Here is a 21,908-nt window from a genome sequence, read left to right on the forward strand (position 1 = left end):
CAATAAAAACTCACAGATTCCACTACGTAAGACGACTCGAAGATGACAGTCGTGTACTTTTTCTTCTCAGTTGGTGTACTGACCTTACTCTGTCAGTCCACGAGTCTCAGCAGGATTTTGCCGCAGTTGCAAACCCATCCTGCATCACAGCTGGTGGAGGGGGAGAGCACTGGTGTAGATTGGGTGCGGGCAAGTGCTGGTGTGGCTTGCAAGGACAGTACTCCTTTTCTATTCCCCTGCCGTCGCCCATGCCCACCACCTTTCACACTACCCTTCAAAAAGATGCTGCACCTAATGAGGTTTGCACTGCCTCCAAAATCAAAGACAGTGCAAAACTCACTAGGAATTGTCTCCTTGACCTTAACATCTTTGACCACGCTCGGGTATCATGTGATGGCATTAGCACGTTAAGTTTCACGATGGTTTAATTTTATCAATTCTTAGCAATGTCTGACGTCATATACGTTGTCATCACGTGATGACTTTTCGGATCACTCAACACCACCCGCGCGTAATGCAAACGTTCAAGTTTCACGCTTGATGAGGATTCTAAAGTTTCCACATTAAAATTAATATTTACCGTCGGCGGCTTTGCCATCTCACCGCAGCGGTTTCAATAAGAATGATGCGAAAATCGCTGCGTGATGGCGTCACCTTAACACGTCATCGTGACATTACGGGTCCCCAGAATGTGCAACGTTATCATGACGGTGCCATGATCTCGTCATCATACGACATCGTCGCTCTGTACTGCCTCAGATATCGGCACACCAAACATGGAGGACGAGAAAACCAGGTGAGGTGTTGAAAGTTTGGAATCCTTCCAGTAATAAAATCAATGCAAAACCACTTTAGGTGCAGAAAGCTTTTGCAGGGAGGTGCGAAGAACCCATCAGTCGACTGAACAAAATGAATTAGACAGCTTTTGCCTTAAGTCGTTTTGGGTGAATGCATAAAAATCGCACAATTATTTATTACACTGTTTTGTAGTGTTCATTTTGCAGTTTACTGCATGGTTATGTTCAATCAGATGTGCTTGTTACTCACCGAAAACTTTTTCCAACGAGAAGTGCTGGTACTTGTCTTCCTTTTCATCTCTAAAAGTTGATTGCTCGCAGAGCTCGAGCGAAAAAATTACGCGGCTGGTGTCGGTGTGTTAGTGCCCCTTCAAAAATTTGTGAAATTTTGCTCAACTAACAAGCAATAAAAAATCCCAATTTCATCGCCTCACAAAGCTCGGCTGCCAAGTTGAAAGCCGAAAAGCGCCAGACGTGTTCGGCATCAAAACGGCAAGAAGAGGTGTCAGAACATATGGAGATTTGAAATGTTCAATACTCTGATGAAGTCAAAGCATTTGAAAAAGACAAGATTGGATGCATGGATAGATGAAATTTATTTGGTCCTTCGGAACGTGTCTTAGCCACGTTCTGGGCTGCTTTCGCGTCGGAACACAAAGACCAAATCTCTCTGCTGCGTCGCAGGCTCGGTGGACTGCCCATAGCTGTTGTACAGCGTATTTGGACGGCGTGATTACTTCCCCACAGCGTAACGTGGGACACCGCCAGAGCGTATGTTCCTAGGTAGCTATATTGTGACAGTAGGAACATGTATTATTTGGCTGGTTTTTGGGGTAAATTTTGTTCAATAGCGCAGGATTAGAGTACACCCCGACCTTAAGAAACCTGAGAGTCAGAGCCTGAGGTCTGCTTAGTTTTGTGTGCGGTGAAGGGTATTGTCTCTGTGTCATGTAAAAAGGTTTTGTCAATTTATTATACGAGATAGGAGGGTAAGGGTTCTCCAAGACATCAGCGCCGCGCCCCTCCATAGCTACGCGGTTTACTAGTACTCGCGCAGCTATGTGGGCTGACTCGTTGAGATTGGGCGGGGTACCCTCAATGCGTCCCATATGAGCTGGAAATGCTGGAAACCAAATGAGTGTGTGTGGCTAGATGTGTTTGTCCTGCAGAATTTGCAAAGCTAGTTCCGACATTGTTGCCTTGGAAAACACCACACGGTGATGTCATCAGCATAGATGGTATGAATAATGCCACAGACTTCGGAGTCTTTGAGACAGACCGATCATAACGAGGCTAAAAAGGATTGGAGATAGTACTGAGCCTTGTGGCGTCCCTCAGAAGCCAAGTTTTACCGGATCCGAAACAACATCGTCCATCACGAGTATAGCCTCTTTGTTCGTCAGGACTGATTACACAAAGAGAAGATTAGCTTAAAGAAGTACTGACGGTGTTTGATTCCAAAGAGTTCAGACCAACAGAGTGCCGCACCTACCCAACCCTTCTCTGCCCCACCCAAGAGGACTGGGAAGTTGTCCTGTTCAGCTGCTCTAACTTCCAAGCCCAACAGGCATTGGTGGCTAGGGCGCGAGCCGCCGCGGCAGCTGCATGAATACCCAACTAGATATCCCCTCTTGTGTTAGTGAAAGGCGGGCATAATTCGTGTTTTCTATCAACACCACCGTGGTGGTCTAGTGGCTAAGATACTTGGGTGCTGAATTGCAGGTTGGGGGATCAAATGCTGTTTGCAGCAGCTGCCTTTTCGATGAAGATCAAAATGCTGTAGGGCCGTGTGGTGAGATTTGGGTGCACGTTATATAAACCCAGGTGGTTGAACATTTTAAACCTTTCCACTACGGCGTCTCTCGTAATCATATGGTGGTTTGACATGTTAAACCCCACATATCAATCAATCAATCAATCAATCAGCAATAGAATGAATAGAGAGCCAGGCCCTGTCTGGATTCAATGCGTGGAGTGTAAAAACTGAGCATATGAGGACAGCATGAGGGCCCACGGAGTCACTTTCAAGTGCTTCTACTGGATCACCTGAAGAGACAAATTTTTTTTTCACACTGTCTCATTTTCCCCACTGATTGGAGTGAAATGAGACACAGGCTGTTGTTTACATTTATTTTCATAATAACTTTCAAATCGCGGCATCATGGTCATATTTATGTATTACCTACCCGATAGAAGAAAGTTCTTGCATTGGAGTTTACAGATAACATGTGGAATAAAACTATGTATTGTCTATTTTCTAACTTTCTGTGTCATTTCATTGGACCCTACCACATACATAGCGTTGTCCCGTGTTTAAAAAGTCGACAAAGAGCATCACATTTCTTGCACATAACCTCAAAAGGGGAGATGTATAGACAAAAGTACGACACCGTGCACTCCATACCCAACATTGAAATACATGGTATCATTGCTTGAGAAGGTGGGAAACTATTTTCCTAGCTGGCTATGTCACTATGCAAAACCAAGAACCATTCAGACAGCAGGAGATTCTGCAGTTGCCACGGCTTTCCCAGCAAGACCAGCGGCCTCTCATGCTCACCCGTTTTCGTCCTTCATGGTGCGATAGACGTCATACTGGGAACTCCCGATGCCCTTGAAAAGCGCCGTGTCACGCGACACATCTGTGTACACCACCTCCCTGCCTGGGTGAGGAGAACAGACAAACGATGCCAAACATTGCGCGTTAGGAAGAAATATTTGGACAGGAATTTTTTTTACTTTGCATTCAAAGTGTACCCACAAGTGGCCATCGGAGCACATTAAAGGTCTGAGGCTGAAATTGCCGGCGGCATTCTATAGCTGCAATAAACTTACCGACGACAACGACGCAGCATGTGTGCTTTTTCTCCCGTCTGATAGTAAGGTTTAAAACACGCCTGAAGACAACCAACTGATAAATAACCGTACAAACATTTATTTGAGCAACTCGTAAGAAACTCCAGCTGACGCAATGTATTCTGTACACAATGTGTTCAGGACGAGCCCAAAGTATGATAAAATTGTTTTGGGGTCTACTATGTAGTGCAGAAAAGGTCATTCCTAATCGCAAATATTTTATGGGCCTTTTCTGTCGTACATTGTCGTCGTTGCTTAGATGTGCGCAGGCGAAACATCATATATAAATAGAAAAAAAACGAAAAAACCGAGAGAGAAATAGAAGGGCAGGCAAAAAGAATGTAAACATGGCAAAAATAGAAGGGCAGGCAAAAAGAATGTAAACATGGCAATAAATACAAAAATTATTAAAAATATAGGTATGTCACGGACGGCCATTTTTGGCGACACCGCGTCACGGCAATTAACGGGCGCCGTACTCCCCCACTGACCGTGAGAACGGCGGGCGCATGAAAGGGAGCCGAGAAGTGCAGAATGGGGTGCTCTTCTTAGAACGTCGCCGCCGACGGTTGATCCTTTTGTAACTGCGGCGGCGTCTGCAAGGTCGTAGAAGGCCGTGGCATACCCCGAACAAGGATTAGACTACGAGACGCACCGGCTGAGAGCCAAACGGTTGACCGTTCCCACGGGGAAAAGCGTGGGAAACGCTCTGGTGGCCAAGCCGTATGACAACAACCCGGCAGGTTGTCACTCTCGCTAGTTGAGGGCCCTCTCGCAATTAAAAAGGGGTCGGGTCAAAATATTTTTGGGGTGGAGTTTTCATCAATTAAACGCGCATGATTGGACCCATTTAGAGGTCTCTTTTCCCCAAGGAAGAGAGCGAGGAGACACGAGGGGGATTTAAGCACAGGATTTTGCCCTGCTAGGCAGACTAGTCACTGACCAACATGGTGTAGAAACAGATCAACAAGCATCTCTTCTAGAAGTTTTTAGTGTGGCTCTGTATCAGCTGGCCACCTAAACTTAGCCGTTCGTCTAGTTGTGACGCTATATTAACTTATGCAACGTAGACATCGGGACTTCGCGTCGAGTTAGCTCAACCTGCACGAAGTCACCTGCAAGCACTAGCCTCCCGGAGCCACCAGCGTTGCAACACCGCCGGCATCACAGTCGTGCCAGAACTCTCTTCGACTTCTCGCATCCAATCGTCGGGGACGCAACGCGGCCGGTCATCACACGTATGCCTTCACCTGTTTATATCTTCGAACTTTCTCCCCCGTAGTCTATTGGTGTTAGTTGTGTAGTTTGTAATAGTTCTCTCGCGTAAGCTGATTTATTGTTTTTGTATGTATTTTTTAGTTGTATCAAGTGTTGATGTATTTTGTTAGTTGTATTGAAGTGTTGTATTTGATCCCGTGTGCTGCAATATCACTAGAGTAAAGTTGTTTTGTTTTTTCACGTCTCTGATCTCTTCACTGTCTCTGCTTGCGTACGGAACGAACCAACCTGCTGTCATTCCCGTCGCCGACTTCGCGCTGGCGATGCTAGAGTGGCAGCTTGTAACAAAACTGGCGTCCACGAGACAGGACGTTCCGTACAAGAGTAAGACAGTGAGTGGTGAACGAGAACCGTGCGGACAGCGTGGTGATAGAGCCGCACAGTTGAAGCGGTTGCATCCTGCAATGATTGCGCTGTTTTTATAGTGGCATTATAGTGACAGTTGCAGTATGGAGTGTATGGATTTTGATAAGTGGATCGCGTACGGTAAACAGTTAGGCCTCGAGGGCGCCGAACTGAGACAATGGATTAAGGAGCAGCAGGAACAGGCGCAGGCGTTAGCCAGAGAAAAGCGGGCACTGGCCCGGGAGGAAAAGGAAAAAGTAAGGGAGAGAGAACGCGAAGAAAAGGAAAGAGAACGCGAAGAAAAGGAGAGAGAGCGCCAAGAAAAGGAGAGAGAGCGCCAAGAAAAGGAGAGAGAGTGCCAAGAAAGGGAGAGAGAGCGCAAAGGAAGGGCGAAAGAACAAGAAGCGGCAAGGGAAGTGGCAAGGGAAGTGGCAAGGGAAGCCGGAGAACGGGAAGTGCAGTTACTGCAATTAAAGATTCGCCTCAGTGAGGGTAGCAGGGTGAGCCGATCCAGCAGTGAGCACGGCGATGCCGGCGAGGAACTGTCATTTGAGCGAGACACATGGTGTCAAGGGCTACTCACGGTTCGGCCTTGCGAGGCAAATGAAGCTGTTGCGCGACTCAGTCAGCAGAACGCGAACAACTACGAGGTAGTTAAGGCAGAGAGGTTCCGGATATTCGGAACTTCTGTCTGGACAAAAGAAGAGCAGCTCAGACAAGAGTCTGAAAGAAAGCGCGAAACAGAAAGACAACAGTCTGAAAGCGAGGCGCGTCGGAAAGCGATGGACGTCAAAGTGTGGCAGGAAGCGCTAGAACCAGAGATCGCGCCAAAAAAAGGGCCCGCGTATTCTAGAATGCATCAAGGTAGAGTATGCTGAGAACGAGGCCTTGGTCGGTCTGGAGGTAGAGACGATGTCGAAAGACGCTCCTTGCGTGGATGAGGAGAGTGCCAGCAGCCCCAATGGGCCCAGTAAGATGCTGGAAACCTCCTTCGTGCCTCAAGAGTACGTTTTGACATCGTCAAATTTAGGCATGATTAGCACAGTGGCGAATCAGAGCGAGGACGCGACGCTTCAGGAATGCAGCGATGCCGTTGGAGAGGACCCAGTTAATGGCTGCATCAGTGTTGACAAAGCTAATTTGGCCCGACAGTCTGTCGTGACGCAGAGTTCAAAAAGCGTTATCGGGAGGGAAGGCTTAGCACCAGCTCCAACGAGCTTCCCAACTTTTGAGGTCCCGAAGCGAAATGATGATGACATCGAGGGAAAGGAGGCAAGCAAACATCGCCGAAAACGAAAGAAGCGGAAGCGCACCGCACTGTGTAAGCCTAGGGAAGATCCCACTCCATCTCGAGAAAGACGAAAGGCTAGGCCATTCATCCGTTTCAAGAAACATTAATGATGGCGTTCATGGAGGCACAAGCGGCGAGCCAGGTGTAGAGGGGGAAGAGGAGGTGGGTCACCCGAACGAAACGCGCGGTTCATTTCGACGACTTCGGGAAAGCGGCCTTGCCCGAAGGTTCAAAGTCGAAAAGGCACAACGGCTAAGTACTGCGTGGGGGCGACCACAAAGACACTATTACCCAGGCTTCCCCCCTGGCTTTGGCGTCCATTGCACATTCCTGAGGGGAGCCGACCAAAAAGCAGAATGAGGTGTGACAGCAGGACACAGCCTGGCGTTCGTGCTTTTTGTAACCTCTGGCGTGCTCGAAAGCCGCCGGGAACGCGACCCCATCGTGTGCGATTCATGGGAATCTAATGAGAGAAGGGGGGCGGTCAGTTTGAAGAATTGTTGCACGTGCGTGCTAAGTATGGTTACTTAGTGTTGCTTTGCAGATGCAGAGTTCAGTCATAATTTTTGCAAGTTACGTGATGCGGTGTAAATTGTTCAGAAGGAAAACCGCCGAGCCAAAGGCTGAAAGTTAGCATCGAATTAGTTTAATCATGAGTGCGAAAGTTTGCATAGGGTAAAAACCAAGAAAATGTGTCATTTTTCTAGTTTTTTCAAAAGTTTAGTGTGGCATCGTATGCCTTCACTGCCATGGGGATGCGGAATGAATGAGCATTTGAGGAAGATGTTAGCATAAACCGAATGATTTCGTAGATTGATTAAGATTGGCGTGGCACGGTACAGTTCTCATGCGCGCATTGAGAATTGAGAGTCACTGGGGCACGGTTTTAGCATAAACCAGTGCAAGTGTTGTTGGTTTTCTTTGAAGACGATTGATCAAGTGATCATATTAGCAAAACAGTAAACTTTTTCTCAGGTTGAGCGAACAAAGAGTATTTTGGCCACAGCGTAGGCCAAAGTTTCAGGAAAGCTGGATAGCTTAGTGTTTCAGTAGTAGTAGACAAATATTTGGCGGCCGTAAACAAAGACAGACCACCGGCCTCTGAGTTATATCCAACGGGCAAAACAGCTGAACGCTCGAGTACTTCGATGGAGTTTACTATTCCAAGAGTACCAGCTCACCATTACGCATATTAAAGATTACGAAAACGTGGGAGCCGATTACTTGAGCCGGATATAGTTCTTGAGGTCTATGAGCATGTTGTTTTTTTGTTTTCTTTTCGTCGGTTGTTTTCTGTTTGTATGTGCGTATTTCATTGTATAAGAAGTGTATTTTGAGTTATTTTCCTTTTGCTTGGTGCATTGGTTGTTTTTACTTGTTGTAATGCACATTGAACGATTGCACTACAGTAGAGGAGCGCACCTGTTCCGTTCTGTTTCGCAGTATGCATTCGTGCAGTGTATTCTGTATTGATGGCTGCCGTACACGGCTATTTCTTCTTCTTGTTTGTATGGCGTATTGATATTGTTGCGTGTAACTGAAGCTGGTACTCTAACAATTGTTTGTTTTTCCTTTTGTTGTTACTTTGATGCACTCTGCCTATTTATGTTGTGTATGAGAGGGACAGTCCTCATGTCTCCCTTGTTGGTGGTGTTTTGTTCCTTGTTGTCAAAAAAATTCCCCTCCGTGTGAACAAATGTTATGAATAACATTCTGATAGTGGGGGGCAATGTCACGGACGGCCATTTTTGGCGACACCGCGTCACGGCAATTAACGGGTGCCGTACTCCCCCACTGATCGTGAGAACGGCGGGCGCATGAAAGGGAGCCGAGAAGTGCAGAATGGGGTGCTCTTCTTAGAACGTCGCCGCCGACGGTTGATCCTTTTGTAACTGCGGCGGCGTCTGCAAGGTCGTAGAAGGCCGTGGCATACCCCGAACAAGGATTAGACTACGAGACGCACCGGCTGAGAGCCAAACGGTTGACCGTTCCCACGGGGAAAAGCGTGGGAAACGCTCTGGTGGCCAAGCCGTATGACAACAACCCGGCAGGTTGTCACTCTCGCTAGTTGAGGGCCCTCTCGCAATTAAAAAGGGGTCGGGTCAAAATATTTTTGGGGCAGAGTTTCCATCAATTAAACGAACATGATTGGACCCATTTAGAGGTCTCTTTTCCCCAAGGAAGAGAGCGAGGAGACACGAGGGGGATTTAAGCGCAGGATTTTGCCCTGCTAGGCAGACTAGTCGCTGACCAACATGGTGTAGAAACAGATCAACAAGCATCTCTTCTAGAAGTTTTAAGTGTGGCTCTGTATCGGATGGCCACCTATACTTAGCCGTTCGTCTAGTTGTGACGCGATATTAACATCTGCAACGTAGACTTCGGGACTTCGCGTCGAGTTAGCTCAACCTGCTCGAAGTCACCTGCAAGCACTAGCCTCCCGGAGCCACCAGCGTTGCAACACCGCCGGCATCGCAGTCGTGCCAGAACTGTCTTCGACTTCTCGCATCCGATCGTCGGGGACGCAACGCGGCCGGTCATCACACGTATGCCTTCACCTGTTTATATCTTCGAACTTTCTCCCCCGTAGTCTATTGGTGTTAGTTGTGTAGTTGGTAATAGTTCTCTCGCGTAAGCTGATTTATTGTTTTTTGTATGTATTTTTTAGTTATATCAAGTGTTGGTGTATTTTGTTAGTTGTATTGAAGTGTTGTATTTGATCCCGTGTGCTGCAATATCACTAGAGTAAAGTTGTTTTGTTTTCTCACTTCTCTGATCTCTTCACTGTCTCTGCTTGCGTACGGAACGAACTAACCTGCTGTCATTCCCGTCGCCGACTTCGCTCTGGCGACGCTAGAGTGGCAGCTTGTAACAAGGTAAAACACAAAAACTTCAAAAAAAAGAAAGAAAAACTATAAAAACTAAAAAACTGAAGAAAGAGAAGTGGCTTCAAGCTTTCACCTTCCTTCGTGCTTGGCAATAATGCGAAGCTGCCTTATTTTTTTACACAACACTTCTTAGAACAACCGCTTCACATGAAAAATAGAGCAGTGTTTACAGGCCTCCTACTGTTTTTACAGGGTCGGTTTCGAGCCGTTTTACAAGCTCATTGTAAGCATTTTTCGTATGTGCAACATCCGTTAGATCTTTTTTCTAAAGGCCCAATCACAGCGGTCACTCACCCGACATACTTCATAGCACAGCCCATTAGACGTCGTATTAGGAGAAAGGTAACTGCACTCCACCAACAAGTTTTGTGGCCGGCTATAGTCATCCCGTACTCTCGATATTATTGAAATAGCGATTATATGGACACACTCGGCGGGATTGTGACGCCGGCATCGGCATCGATGTTATCGCCGTATATGTATGTGTATCTATATATGTGAAAACGCAAAAAATAAAAATAAACCAGAAATACACTCCGACGCGCGAAATCAAAACTCTGACCGCTGAATTTGGAGTGCAAGGATTTAGCTACTGAGCCACGAAGGAGCAGCACCTGCTTCAACGTTCAAACGGCAACCTGTTTATATCTACCACTTACCGCTGGTGGGAGAATTATCGTGTTCTCAGCATTACGAGCAAGGTGAAGCAATAAGCTTGGGTCACGAGATTGTAACGATGTGGCTGCGCGTGCTGTCATCTCCAATGTGTACTTTGCCCCCATGAAGAAGGGCAAAGTACCCTCACTCATCTCGGCATGCTCACCTATCTCGAAGTGCGGACAATGGTACACCTTGGGCTTTCACTGGAACGATTCTGTAGTAGTTACCGGGCGCACAAAGGTCACTGCACTCATTGCAGAGTCTCCCTTTGCGAAAAGGGCGCGCTTTTCAGACACAGAGAAGTAACAACTGAGACACTTATCCGCATTCATTTGTGCTTGTGAATGCATTCAGTGCGTCATTTGTACGTGAGAAACGCGAGGCACGTTTCGATCTGGTTGCTATTCTTCGTGTGACCTTCCAATTTCTTGCTATCGCGTTCAATGCTTCGCCTTTGCAGCAAAGCTGTGACTCTTTGTGATAGTTCAACACATCCTGCACAGCCTGTTTTAGTCCACTGAAAGACCAAGGACTCCCCCGAACATCTCCAGTTTATTCTATCCTGACCGACCTTATTTGATTTCATCTCTGTGAACTTCTTGATTTCTTCACTCCACCAAACTTTCCACCTTTTTCGACTGAGTTTCCCACCCCTCAGGTAATCAATCTTGCTAGTACTGACCCACAGTTTTCAGTTATTCACACTGCGTGGTCAGCCCAGGTCATTTTTTTCCCGCTTGATGTCAACTAGAATAGCTGCAAGCCACGCTGGTTCCAACTCCTGTCATTGAACTGACGTTAATGACAAAAACAGTTTGAAGTTGGTGTGCTTACCTTTGCGCATGCGCGACAGTGTGTAGTCAATGATTGAAGCCTTGACGCCGGCAGTGCGCACCAGCAGTTCTCGACCATTCAGCACAAATTTGATGCAGTCCTGCTCTGTGCGTTTCACCAGAACATTGTCGCAGTGAAGATCGCGGTGCTCGAACTCGAGCTCCAGCTCGGCCACAGCCAGCGAGCAGGCCACCTGCAAGAATATGCTTTCCAGTTGCTGGATGGTGCCCTGCGAATAGGTCATAGCGTAAATGGGGTACTTGCGGTTGCAAAGGCGAAAAATTCGAACTACGTTTCTGTGCACACACTGGCAAATCTTCTGGAGCGCTATTAGACACACTGCTACAACACAAACACTGACATAGGCCCTAATTCAAAATACTCCTATGCCCTCATTCGAAATAATTCGAGGTGCACACTTTCAACTGTTCGATGGAATGGTAGCAAGTATGTATGATGGGTTGTGGAGTTGTGTGCGAGGGTGCTGAATCGCACATCGAAGGACACTAGTTGCCAATGGCAAGTTTTTGGAGGTTGATGCTATGTGGGCTTTAACGTTCCTAAACCACCATATAATGAGAGATGCCGTAGTGGAGGGTTCCAGAAATTTCGACCATCTTGGGTTCTTTGCCGTGCACTCATATTGAGCGCATGGGCCTACAGAATTTTCGTTTCCATCAAAAATGCAGCTGCCGCAACCAGGTTTCAATTGCGCGACCTGTGTGTCGGCAGCCCCTAGTGTGCCTTGACCACTAGACCACCACGGCGAGGCCAAGTTTCTGAAGGTATCTAGCGCCATGCTGCTTTTTGAAAAATTACGAAACAAAGACAAATTTTTGATAAGTCTGCAAACGTTTCGTGAAAGCTGATCCGATCATGAAACAATTCGTTGATGGGAAAACGTCACATTCATCAGTTTCAAGCACTGAGCAGAAGCTATCGCATTTATTTTTATAGTCTCTAAACGTACTCGTACGTGCCGGGGCGGGGGTTACATTACAGGTAAAAGATAGCACCTATACAAAATACGAAATTAAATGCCTATCTTTAGAAGATTACCTTTTGGTGCTTAAGCACCATTTACCCGGTGCATTATTGTACACCGTGGGGTTCCTTTTTTGCATTATTGTACACTGTGCGCACCTTTTTTTTTTGATAGCATGTCCGCCACTGCGGTGCACCGATTATGGTACCCGCGGTTGTTGACCTGAAAGTCGTGTGTTAGATCCCAGCTGCGGCGGTCACATTTGGATGGAGGCGAAATGCAAGATGCCTATGTGCTCTGCGGTGTTAGTGCACGTTAACGAAAGCAGATGGTCCAAATTAGGGAAGCCATCCGCTATGGTGTTTTCCGTAGTCATACCGTGGTTCTTTAACGTGCACCCAAGTTTGTGCACAATCATAACATGGTTTGGGGACGTTGAACCCGATATAATTGTTTTAGTACGTATGCGTTTGTGCTCATTGTCTTTCCGAATACGGACATCGTGGTATACAAAATCATGTAGGTGCCCTCATGTTAGGTGGTGTGGCAATAAAATCATGAATAAGGAAATGAGAGCTTCAACGGACATTCATCTGGTCTAAAGAATAAAGTCAATTACTGTCCACGCAAAACGAAGAAAAAAAAGATTTGGATCTGTTTACGAACCACATCAAGTTACTAAAAAATCCATTCAATCCAGTGTGTACATTTCCAAAATTGAAAACTGAGCTGAGGCGTAAACAGCCTTGCAATGGTGTGAAAAACGAGAAAATCATTCCCGACCACCTTGCTATAAATGGACATGGTATACATGGTTGGCCTGCATGATGACAAGCGCCGTCATGAGACGACCATATATGACAACAAAATAGTTTATTTTCCTTCTGCTCACCCTTTCTTTCCTTTGCCACCATCATACCATCAGCATAATAATCATCAGCCTTACTACGTCCGCTGCAGGATAAAGGCCTCGCCATAATCTGCCAGTCAACTCGTTCCTGTGCTTGTTGCTTCCACTTTATACCCAAACCCTTCTTAATCTCATCTGCCCACCTAACTTTCAGTCTCCCCTAACCCGTTTATCTTCTCTGGGAGTCCAGTCAGTTATCCTTAGTGACCAACGGTTATCCTGCCTACGCACTACATGCCCTGCTTATGTCCGTTTCTTTTTCTTGATTTCAACTATGATATCCCTAACCCCCGTTGGTTCCTCGATCCACTCTGCTCTCTTCTTGTCTCTTAAGGTTAGACCTGTCATTTCCCTTTCCACCTCTCACTTCGTGGTCCTCAATTTAAGCTGAACCCTTTTTGTAAACCTCCAGGTTTCTGTTCCATAGGTAAGTACAGGCAAGATGCAGCTGTTTTATATCTTCTTGAGAGATAGTGTCAATCTACCAGTAATAATTTGAGAGTACAGTACTTGCAGAATGTTTTCCACCCCATTACCCTCATATACTACATAATTATGGCTACATTATTATAGCTGCACCTATGCCACGCTTTACGTGGCTGTCCAATGATGTACCCCCCCACAATCTCGTCCCTCCTCTTCCTCATTGCCACATCCATCTCCTCCACTCTTACGCGAATATACAACACGTGGCTTTACCCACTCTCTCCCTTCTCCTGCTCCACACCATCACTTTACCATACTACTCCTGGCTATGTTATACAGTTCTGCCTGCGTGGCGCGATACACTTCTATAAGCTATGCAGTACATAATTTTCAGTGCGTTGTGCCAGGCATCGCTATCATATGCACAGCAATAGAAAGCGCGCAAAAAACACAGGGAAGGGTTGCCAACAGCAAGGAGTTACCCTTCTTGCAGTGTAGGTTTTAGACTTTTCTGCCAGCATGGCGTAGTAGGGCGGTAATACAGTTTTCTTACATATGTACGGTAACTTCTACTTTTCTGTCTGCATCAATCACCGAAAAATGTAGATGGTCGACGCAACACATTTCTTTGTTACATTGCCAAAGCTATCAGCAGCCTGGATTTATTCACCTGTGCTTCGCATAAGATGAACTCAGCGGACACGGCGGAAGCAGTCGCAGTAGCACTCGCATCAAAATCAAAGACGTTATAGAACAGCAACTTTATATCTTCCCGAACTCTCAAATATTCTGCCGATATTTCACTAATGACCGTGTACCTGCGTGCGTTGCCCGCCACCGAGGTGCAACACAAAACCAGGAACACTGCATCATATGGTGCCCCGGACATGTAGCGGAAACGGGTAACGATAGAGCAGACAGTGCAGCTCGAGCTATTACTCACCGAGCAAACGTTTCTCGTCCAGATACCCGTTTGCTACTCCAGACTCCCCACACCCCTCGAGATATCTTAGAACACCAGCGTTGACAACGACGGCGATACTCATCACCCCATTCTCGGCTGAGTGTAAAATAAGCGCATGAGTCGAGCAGCCTGAAGACAAATACATATCCGCACCTGCGTTTAAAACATGCGATGCATGCAACCGCATACGCGAGTTCTTGCCTCTGGTGTGGAGGACAGCGAACACTTGCTCACATTACATGGCAATGTAAATTAAGGCCAGCACCTCGAATTTCGGTGAAAGAATTCACGATGGAGCAGTGGGAGACCTTGCTCACCAGCGAGGAAAAGGACGCCCAAGTGGCGCTCCTGGACCAGGCGTGGAAGGCTGCTGAGGCCAGTGGAACCCTAAAATAGGGGCCCCACCCACTTGTTTCTAAGCCTCATTACATTTTTTTCTCTGTAATAAATGTTTTTTTATCACTCCACCGGAAAATTATTGTTTCTTTGATAAAATAGTTACCTTGATTAACAAATCACCATAGGAGGGCAGAGACGAAGAACATTGCCAAACACTTTTCCCTAGCATTCTCGTTTCTTCTTGTGGATGGTTCTTGTTTTTCGACCATTGCACATGCATTCAGTGCTCGGAATACTCTTGCACTTTGTGGCACCGGTTCAATCTAGTTAGGGCGAAAAACCTGGATGTCTTATCAAATAAGATAAGTGACCATAAAGATCAACATGTGTGAAGCAAGAACTCATTGTCGTTTAATGATGTCACTTTATGAAGTCACAAATGGCTAGAATAACGTCTGACGTACATTATTATGCCACAGTGGCATCACTATGACATCAGAATATGGCGTGAAATCATGACGTCATTCCACAATATGGTGACTTTGTCACAAGTGGGCCAATCTCGGACGCATGCGAGTTGAAAAAATGTTGCAATGTTTCCGACATCAGAGGCAATTCCAAAACACACTACATGCAAGGTTCTTTTGAAGGGGGGAAGGGAAAAAATGTAGCTGATCTCTCTTTTTAGGAATCGGGATTAAACGAAAGTAGAATGAGTCTTCACAGAAGCAGTTGTGCATTTATTATGCATTGTTTCGACACAAGGGCAAGAAAATGAGTGTAACAGCTACAAATCTCAATGTCATTCGAAGAACGACAAACAACTCGAAACTTGAAATGTGCACCTCAAGCAGAAAGCACGCACAAAATTCGAATACACAGTACGTGCGCAAACCAACAACTGTCCCAGCTCGACACTTCACATAAAAAGAAGCACGAAACAAACGCGCAGGTGTACACAGAATAAGCGCCAACAACTGCCACCACAATTCTTACTTCTTCATGTATGAGCAGCGTGCTCCTTTCATCAATAATGCCGCGGAAGCGAAACCTCGGTGTTCTCCCGAAATCTGTTTCATAAGTGTGCGCGCGAAAGAAACATGCTCCACTGAAGCGGCACTCGTCAAACTGCTAGAGGCAGCAATCTATAGAGCGCGTAATGCAAGCCTTTCATGCCAACTCGCTACTGATTACATAAACATGCCAAATTCGCAGACCTATGAGGACCACCAAACGGTATATATAAATAGCTTGCCCTTAGCAATGTTGACAACGTATGCTTTGTCGCCTAGGGGTTAGCGCGGAGCGCTGAGACGCTCCACGACGAAAACTTTACCATTGTGTTTTTTTCTTTGCAACTCTTTTAGCATATATTTTTCAAAGTCATATCTGAAAAAAATACGTCAGTGGAGCCGCCACAAACCCCCGGCGTAGAACAGTTTACTATAAAAAAAAGGCTTTCGCTTTCCAGACGTCTTACTCAATGCTTTAGGGACCATAGGATTTTTTTTTGGTCGATGCGATTGAAGAGAGGAGTCCTTTTTAAACGATGTCGTGACCTGCACTCCACCAAGCTTAAACTATTAATATTATTATTATTACTTCATTTCCTAATACAGTGTCCAACTTTTTGTGCCTTATCGCATATTGACCTTAGTTTCTCTGCTTTTTGTTCCTTTTTCTGACAACTTTTGCTAAACGAATCCTCCAGTCGTCCTTTATTTATTTTTGCAACCTAGCCGTTCACTCTTTTAAGTTTGTTCAAGGCCGCATGTGTGAAAGTACCTACACCAAAGTGTATATCTGCACATTCAATAAAAAAGCTCTGTGCTTTACTTGCTTTCCCCGTGTCCGTTTCTCCCCTTAATCTCGATGATAACTGCCAGTTCTAAGGCAACCCAACCTGTCCAAACTTCAAAGCACTTCCCTCTTAATTATCATAAAATGCATTATAGCTTGCTTCGTCCTTGTACTTCCGGAAGTTTCTGAGCGCCGGCTTCTCATCGCCGCAATTCAATGTGTCTTTTGAGTCTCCTTGGTGTTTCACTTAGGGACCATGGTAAGTCTATACCCACCTTCTATTTTAGGCCCACTCTCTGTACCCTTTTCTTTATAATCATAAAAGTTAGTGATTATTTTACTATATTTGTGATCATATGCCATTCCTCTTCTCACTGAAACAGAAATATCCTTGTATCTTGTAATGCTAATGTTTTTTTATAGTTTTATTACTCAAGGTACCTACTAATCCTTCGTTAATCAGTAATTAATGTTAAAAAATACTTCATCAAATAGGAATAATTCTGATTGAATATATTCTCTGGCGAGTCCACTAAACACTGGCTGTAATCTATGTTTATAGATACAGTGGTTGCCGAGAAACAGATAAATTAGTACAGAGAAGGCGTGCTTTGAGATAATCGTGTTGAAGAAATACGCTTCAACTGAAAAGTACCACGAAATAACTGCCAATTTAGGGTATTTTATTAGGCACCAGCCATATACTCATCACCAATATCACTTTTTTCTAGTAGAGCCGTCTGGTTTGGCGGGCCTCCTTTGTTGCATGATTCGCAGCCCTGTCAGCGAAGTACTGTCAACGCAGGCCAAGTGCACGTAGGCCCTGTATTATGTAGCGACGCGGTGAAATTCCAAACGAGTTCAACACATTTAGACGAGCTATATTGCCATCATTAAAAGTGATTACAGTCTCACGACTGCATATTTTTAGTTTAGGGTGTCCGAGAAAGACGTTTTTTGGAGCGCGCTTCCACACGAGATTGTTGAACGACTCGTTTGGGTTTTGAGCTTTCAAATGGAGGAAAAAAGGAACTGATTCGGGATTAGCAAGTTGCTCATAAAGTGGCTAAACAGCCTAAGAGCAGATGGCGGAAGATATTCTTTGTGAATGTATGGTTCCCACTGAACTGGGCTTTGTAGAATTCGCACCACGAATCAGCGTTCTTCGGGCAAAGGCCATGGGATGGATACGTATCGATTGATGCCATGTGGAAATATGTGGCCCAGACAGTCTTTCGCATGTCCTCTACTAAGCTACCTATTATTTTTTAATGGCTAAGCCGCATTCGTTTTGGAACTCCGCAAACAACGCGCGCAAACAACACGTGTGAAAAAACGCCCGCAAAGTACTTTTACCTGCGGCTGAACACTGACTCTGCAGATAAAGCACTTGTTGCCAGACCAAATATCGTTACCTATAAAGCTGTCAAAAATCTATCGCTATTCATTTCCGCGCGTCTTAGCTTCAGAAAATGCCGCAGATTCAGAAAAGACCGCATATTTTCAGTTGTGCCAAAAGAAAAACAACAACAATTTTTTGCAATATTTTTGCTTACCCACGGTCAGCCGTACACTTTGTGATGAGCCTCGTAATTTGTTTAATGCGGAGCATTTCTCTGTAGAACGATGTCACGCATCGTGCATCGGCCTTGTGTGTCGTGCCGAATGTTTGCTTCGCCCCCCCCCCGTTTCTCGTCTCACCAGACCGTCGCACGCAGCGCCTGCTAGTAAAAACCGACTGCTGGAACTGCACAGCCGTTCACTGGCCACCCTGTACACGTAGGCACTGGATCGTACATGAGTATCCCACCACTCGTTAATGGCAACACTTCATTCAATAAATAGGAATGATAAAGACGGAATTACAATAAGCAATCCCAACCCAAACCCAATTACGCAACATTCAGGCGACACCCCGCCAACCCTCTGCGGCGCATTTGCTCTAGCTACCCCCCCCCCCTCCCCCCCGTGGAAAGATGCGGAAGTCATTTTTGTTTGTTTTGCTTGTTTGAACACTGCGTGTGAAGGCTTTTCCATACAAATACCCGAACGCTTTTTCTTCTCATGTACTGTCTTTTCAGTACCTTAGCATCCGCTGGAAACTAATTCACAAGTCTGACTGGTAAAGCTGAAGTCGCTGCCAAATTCACCACCAGTACTTGCCTACATGACGTACAGTAAAGCACAGTCTGCATAATATAAATAAATTGTGCTATTTTAGGCACAGGCTAAAATGTGTGGTAATAAAAAATACTTCTGCAGGGTATTATAGGGTAATTTTGACATTCATGTAGGGTATTTTGAACCAGGCAGTTGGCAACACTGACACAGAGACTGAGAAGAGATAAAGGAGAGGTGCTTTCAACGAAAAGTTTTATTAACTTAAACCTCCGACCTATATTGTCCAAACTGAAGGGCACAAAGTAATTGAAGACAAGAGCACGCCATAGTTAACACAGGTAAGTGGGAATAAAAGAAGAAAGGAACACATGACTCGTTTGAAAGGACGGCCCAGCACACCCGCCTCGCCCTTCACTACGACGAGTGTGAATGTAACAACCTCCTTGTTCATCATTTATCCCACTGAGACATCTCTTCAGACATTACAACCAAACAACTTGTATAATCGTAGAAGCATTTTTCATTTTACTGCACACACATAAGTGCATAATTCACATTTTCATTTGCATATCAGACGAAATGTTGCTACTTCCCGCTTTACTGCCACAGTTTAGCAACGTTACGTGTTTCATCATGTGTGCTAATGTGTTCAGTGTTGGACCTCCGAGCCTTACTGCTGCGGCACGTCTCACATAGAGCAAAAAAAAAAAACATGTCTTGCCAGATAAAAGGCTTTAATGGGACTCAAAAAGAAAAAAAAAGACAGGGGTGAGCTGGCACTGCCATGAGGCCAAGCGTCAGCTCGTGAGGAGGCTCAATAATAATGATGACTGCTCTTCTGCTGCGAGGCAGGAATAAAGGTAGTCGCAACAGTCTCCCGCGCCGACAGTTGACGCTAGGTGGCTTCCAATGGGTACAGCAGCTGCACAGGACGCTTCACAACAGTGCCGTCGGGCAAGCGTAGAAAGCCAGTCTTTACGATGCTGTCCCGTCCACAGATAAGTTCTTCTATTCGAACCAAGCTCCACAGTTGCCTTGGACGATGTTTTTCTCCAAGTAGAACTACATTGCCTTTCTTCAATATGTGATTTCTTTTTGCTTGGTTGAATGTGTAATTCCTAAGTTCATTGAGGTACTTCTTTAACCAACGAGACCAGAAAGTTTGCAAACCCTCTTCTCTCTTGCTCCAACGTTTCTTCAGTTGATCATTGGTCGACTCGGTTTTGATTTTGAGGTCGTAAGATGGTAGCGTTGTCAGTCTTCTTCCAATGAGAAAATCTGCTGGAGATAAAAGATACGGCTCATCCACGTCATTGTACACATATGTTAAAGGCCAAGAATTTATTACTACTTCCACTTACGTTAGTAAAAAAACCAACCCTGATTTACCAAACGTCGACCAAGCATCTTCTTCAAGTAGGTCTTCGCAGAACATTTGAGTCTCTCGTAAAATCCGCCACACCGAGGAGCACTCGGGCAAATGAATTTTCACTGCGTCTTCGAGAAAGAGAAAAATGCAAGTACATGGAGATGCTGAATTGTTCGCCAGAGCTTCAGTAGATCTTTGGACCTTTTGACAAAGGTTTGGGCATTGTCGCTGTACATTGTGTGACAGAGGCCTCAACGTGATACGAATCTCTGAAGTGCAAAAAGGAAATTCACCTTGATCAAATCTTCAACAAGCTCCAAGTGAACAGCACTTCTTACAGCACAAGTAAAAAGAGTGATGTAAGAGTGCTGGTGAAGATGCCCTTTGATGTAAAGTGGACCCGCTAAATCTACTCCACTTACAAGAAACGAAGAGGTTTGATTATAACGATTCTGAGGCATACAAGGTGAAACTTGCTCAACTGGTTTAGAGTGTAGGCGTTGGCAGATGACACACTTCGCATTGTTTTTTTTCACCAGCTGTCGTAATTGTGGAATCCAGTATTATTCCCTGATTTGAGTCAGTGTGTCTCGTAGTTTTCCGTGGAAGACTTTTTTGTAAGCATAATTGATGATTAATGTAATGAGGTGAGAGTTTTTCGGTAGGAGGATTGGATGGTGAGAACCGTACGAGTTGTCCGTCATCTGAACTTCTCCTTGTACCTGAAGCAGCCCATTGTTGTGCAGGAACAATCTCAATTGTCCAACTGGACTTTGGGAAGAAATCGGATTCTTGTTCGCGATGCAGTTGCCTTCGTTACCAAAGTGAGCTCTCTGTTCTAACGCAAATCAAGAAGCACTCCGCCTGTTCAATTTCTTCAGCAGACAGCTCCTCGAACTTATCACTTTCCTTCTTCGACTTTTTAACATAACGGAAAACCCATGCCGTTACTGTTACAAGTTTTGTGAGGCTGCTGAATCGTTGGTTATCAATCAGCGTTGGCATCGATGTTCTCGTGTTAACAGCGTGGATAGTGATTTCTGGCCCCGTCTCAGCTGCCTCGAGTTTTCCGTTTTCGAGGTCAAGTCTCCCTCCGAATTCAGGCCAGAATTTATGAGACATGGCAAGCCACCCGGTCCCATACCACCACAACTGTGATCTACTCAGTTTGTGTACAGTCAAGCCTCGAGTGAGAATTTCTGCAGGGTTTTCTTTTCCAGGACAAAATCGTCATCGAGAATATTTTGTCAAATTTCTGATTTTCTGCGTCCTGTTCCGTACAAATGCCTTTCAAGAAACGGGGTCCTTAAAAAACCAGCGAAGGATAATCTGGAAATCGGACCAAAATTTTACTTCACCAATGCCCAGGTCGCTGTTCTTGATAATGTAGACATATAAGCGGGCTGCGAGCAAAGCTGACATCAATTCCAGCCTTGCCAAGGTGACCGTCTTTAACAGTGCAACTCCTGTCTTTGCCATTAACGTATAGTGTGGACGCTACCACTTGAGTCGATGGTACGAAGGTAGGCTAAAGCATCATATGCTGACTCACTTGCGTTGGAAAAAATGTGCAGTTCTGCTGCTTGATAAGCAGTTTTGCTGTCCGCTGTGAGGAAGCTGGGAATACTGATCTCATGTAGCATGGCTACCTCCTTACTCCACTTTTTCCAGACAGCTGACAGCTTCATTGGCATGGTGTCATCCCAGCTGAGGTTTTTCCTCCAGAGATCTTGCAGGAAGATCTTTGCCCTTACTAGAAAGGGTGACAGAAACCCCAAAGGATTGTAGATGCTTGCAACAGCCTGGAGCAAAAAGCATTTGGTAATTCGATGCTCCTCCATAATCTTTAGAATATCCTAGGGCCTAAACGAAAAGGTATCCGTCTGCTTGTTCCAATAAACTCCCTGGACTTTCAGAGGTCCAGAAAGTGAGCAAAGTAATTTTTCGGAAGAAGTGATTTCCTGTACGAAGACGGCAGACAAAACGGGGTCGTTGCTGGTCCATTTACGAATGTTCATCGAAGCATCTTTGAAGATTTCAATTAT

The 21,908-nt window shown here is 45.5% G+C and overlaps 1 protein-coding gene across 3 annotated transcripts in view; it reads right to left on the reverse strand.

Annotated features, from left to right (window-relative positions):
• The window catches only part of LOC119184061 (serine/threonine-protein kinase haspin), a 168,763-nt gene that overhangs the window by 39,126 nt on the left and 107,729 nt on the right, over nucleotides 1–21,908 (reverse strand). For 2 of the 3 annotated variants that reach the window (XM_075878884.1, XM_075878882.1), the window contains 2 exons: nucleotides 10,950–11,178; nucleotides 3,358–3,460 (listed from right to left, as the gene is read on the reverse strand). In XM_075878884.1, the coding sequence (XP_075734999.1) occupies nucleotides 3,358–3,460; nucleotides 10,950–11,178 (332 nt within the window). The remainder of the gene's footprint in view (nucleotides 1–3,357; nucleotides 3,461–10,949; nucleotides 11,179–21,908) is intronic. The other variant, XM_075878883.1, reaches the window with a different exon arrangement.

The sequence above is a fragment of the Rhipicephalus microplus genome, chromosome X (assembly GCF_043290135.1).
Source record: "Rhipicephalus microplus isolate Deutch F79 chromosome X, USDA_Rmic, whole genome shotgun sequence".
NCBI lineage: Eukaryota > Metazoa > Arthropoda > Arachnida > Ixodida > Ixodidae > Rhipicephalus > Rhipicephalus microplus.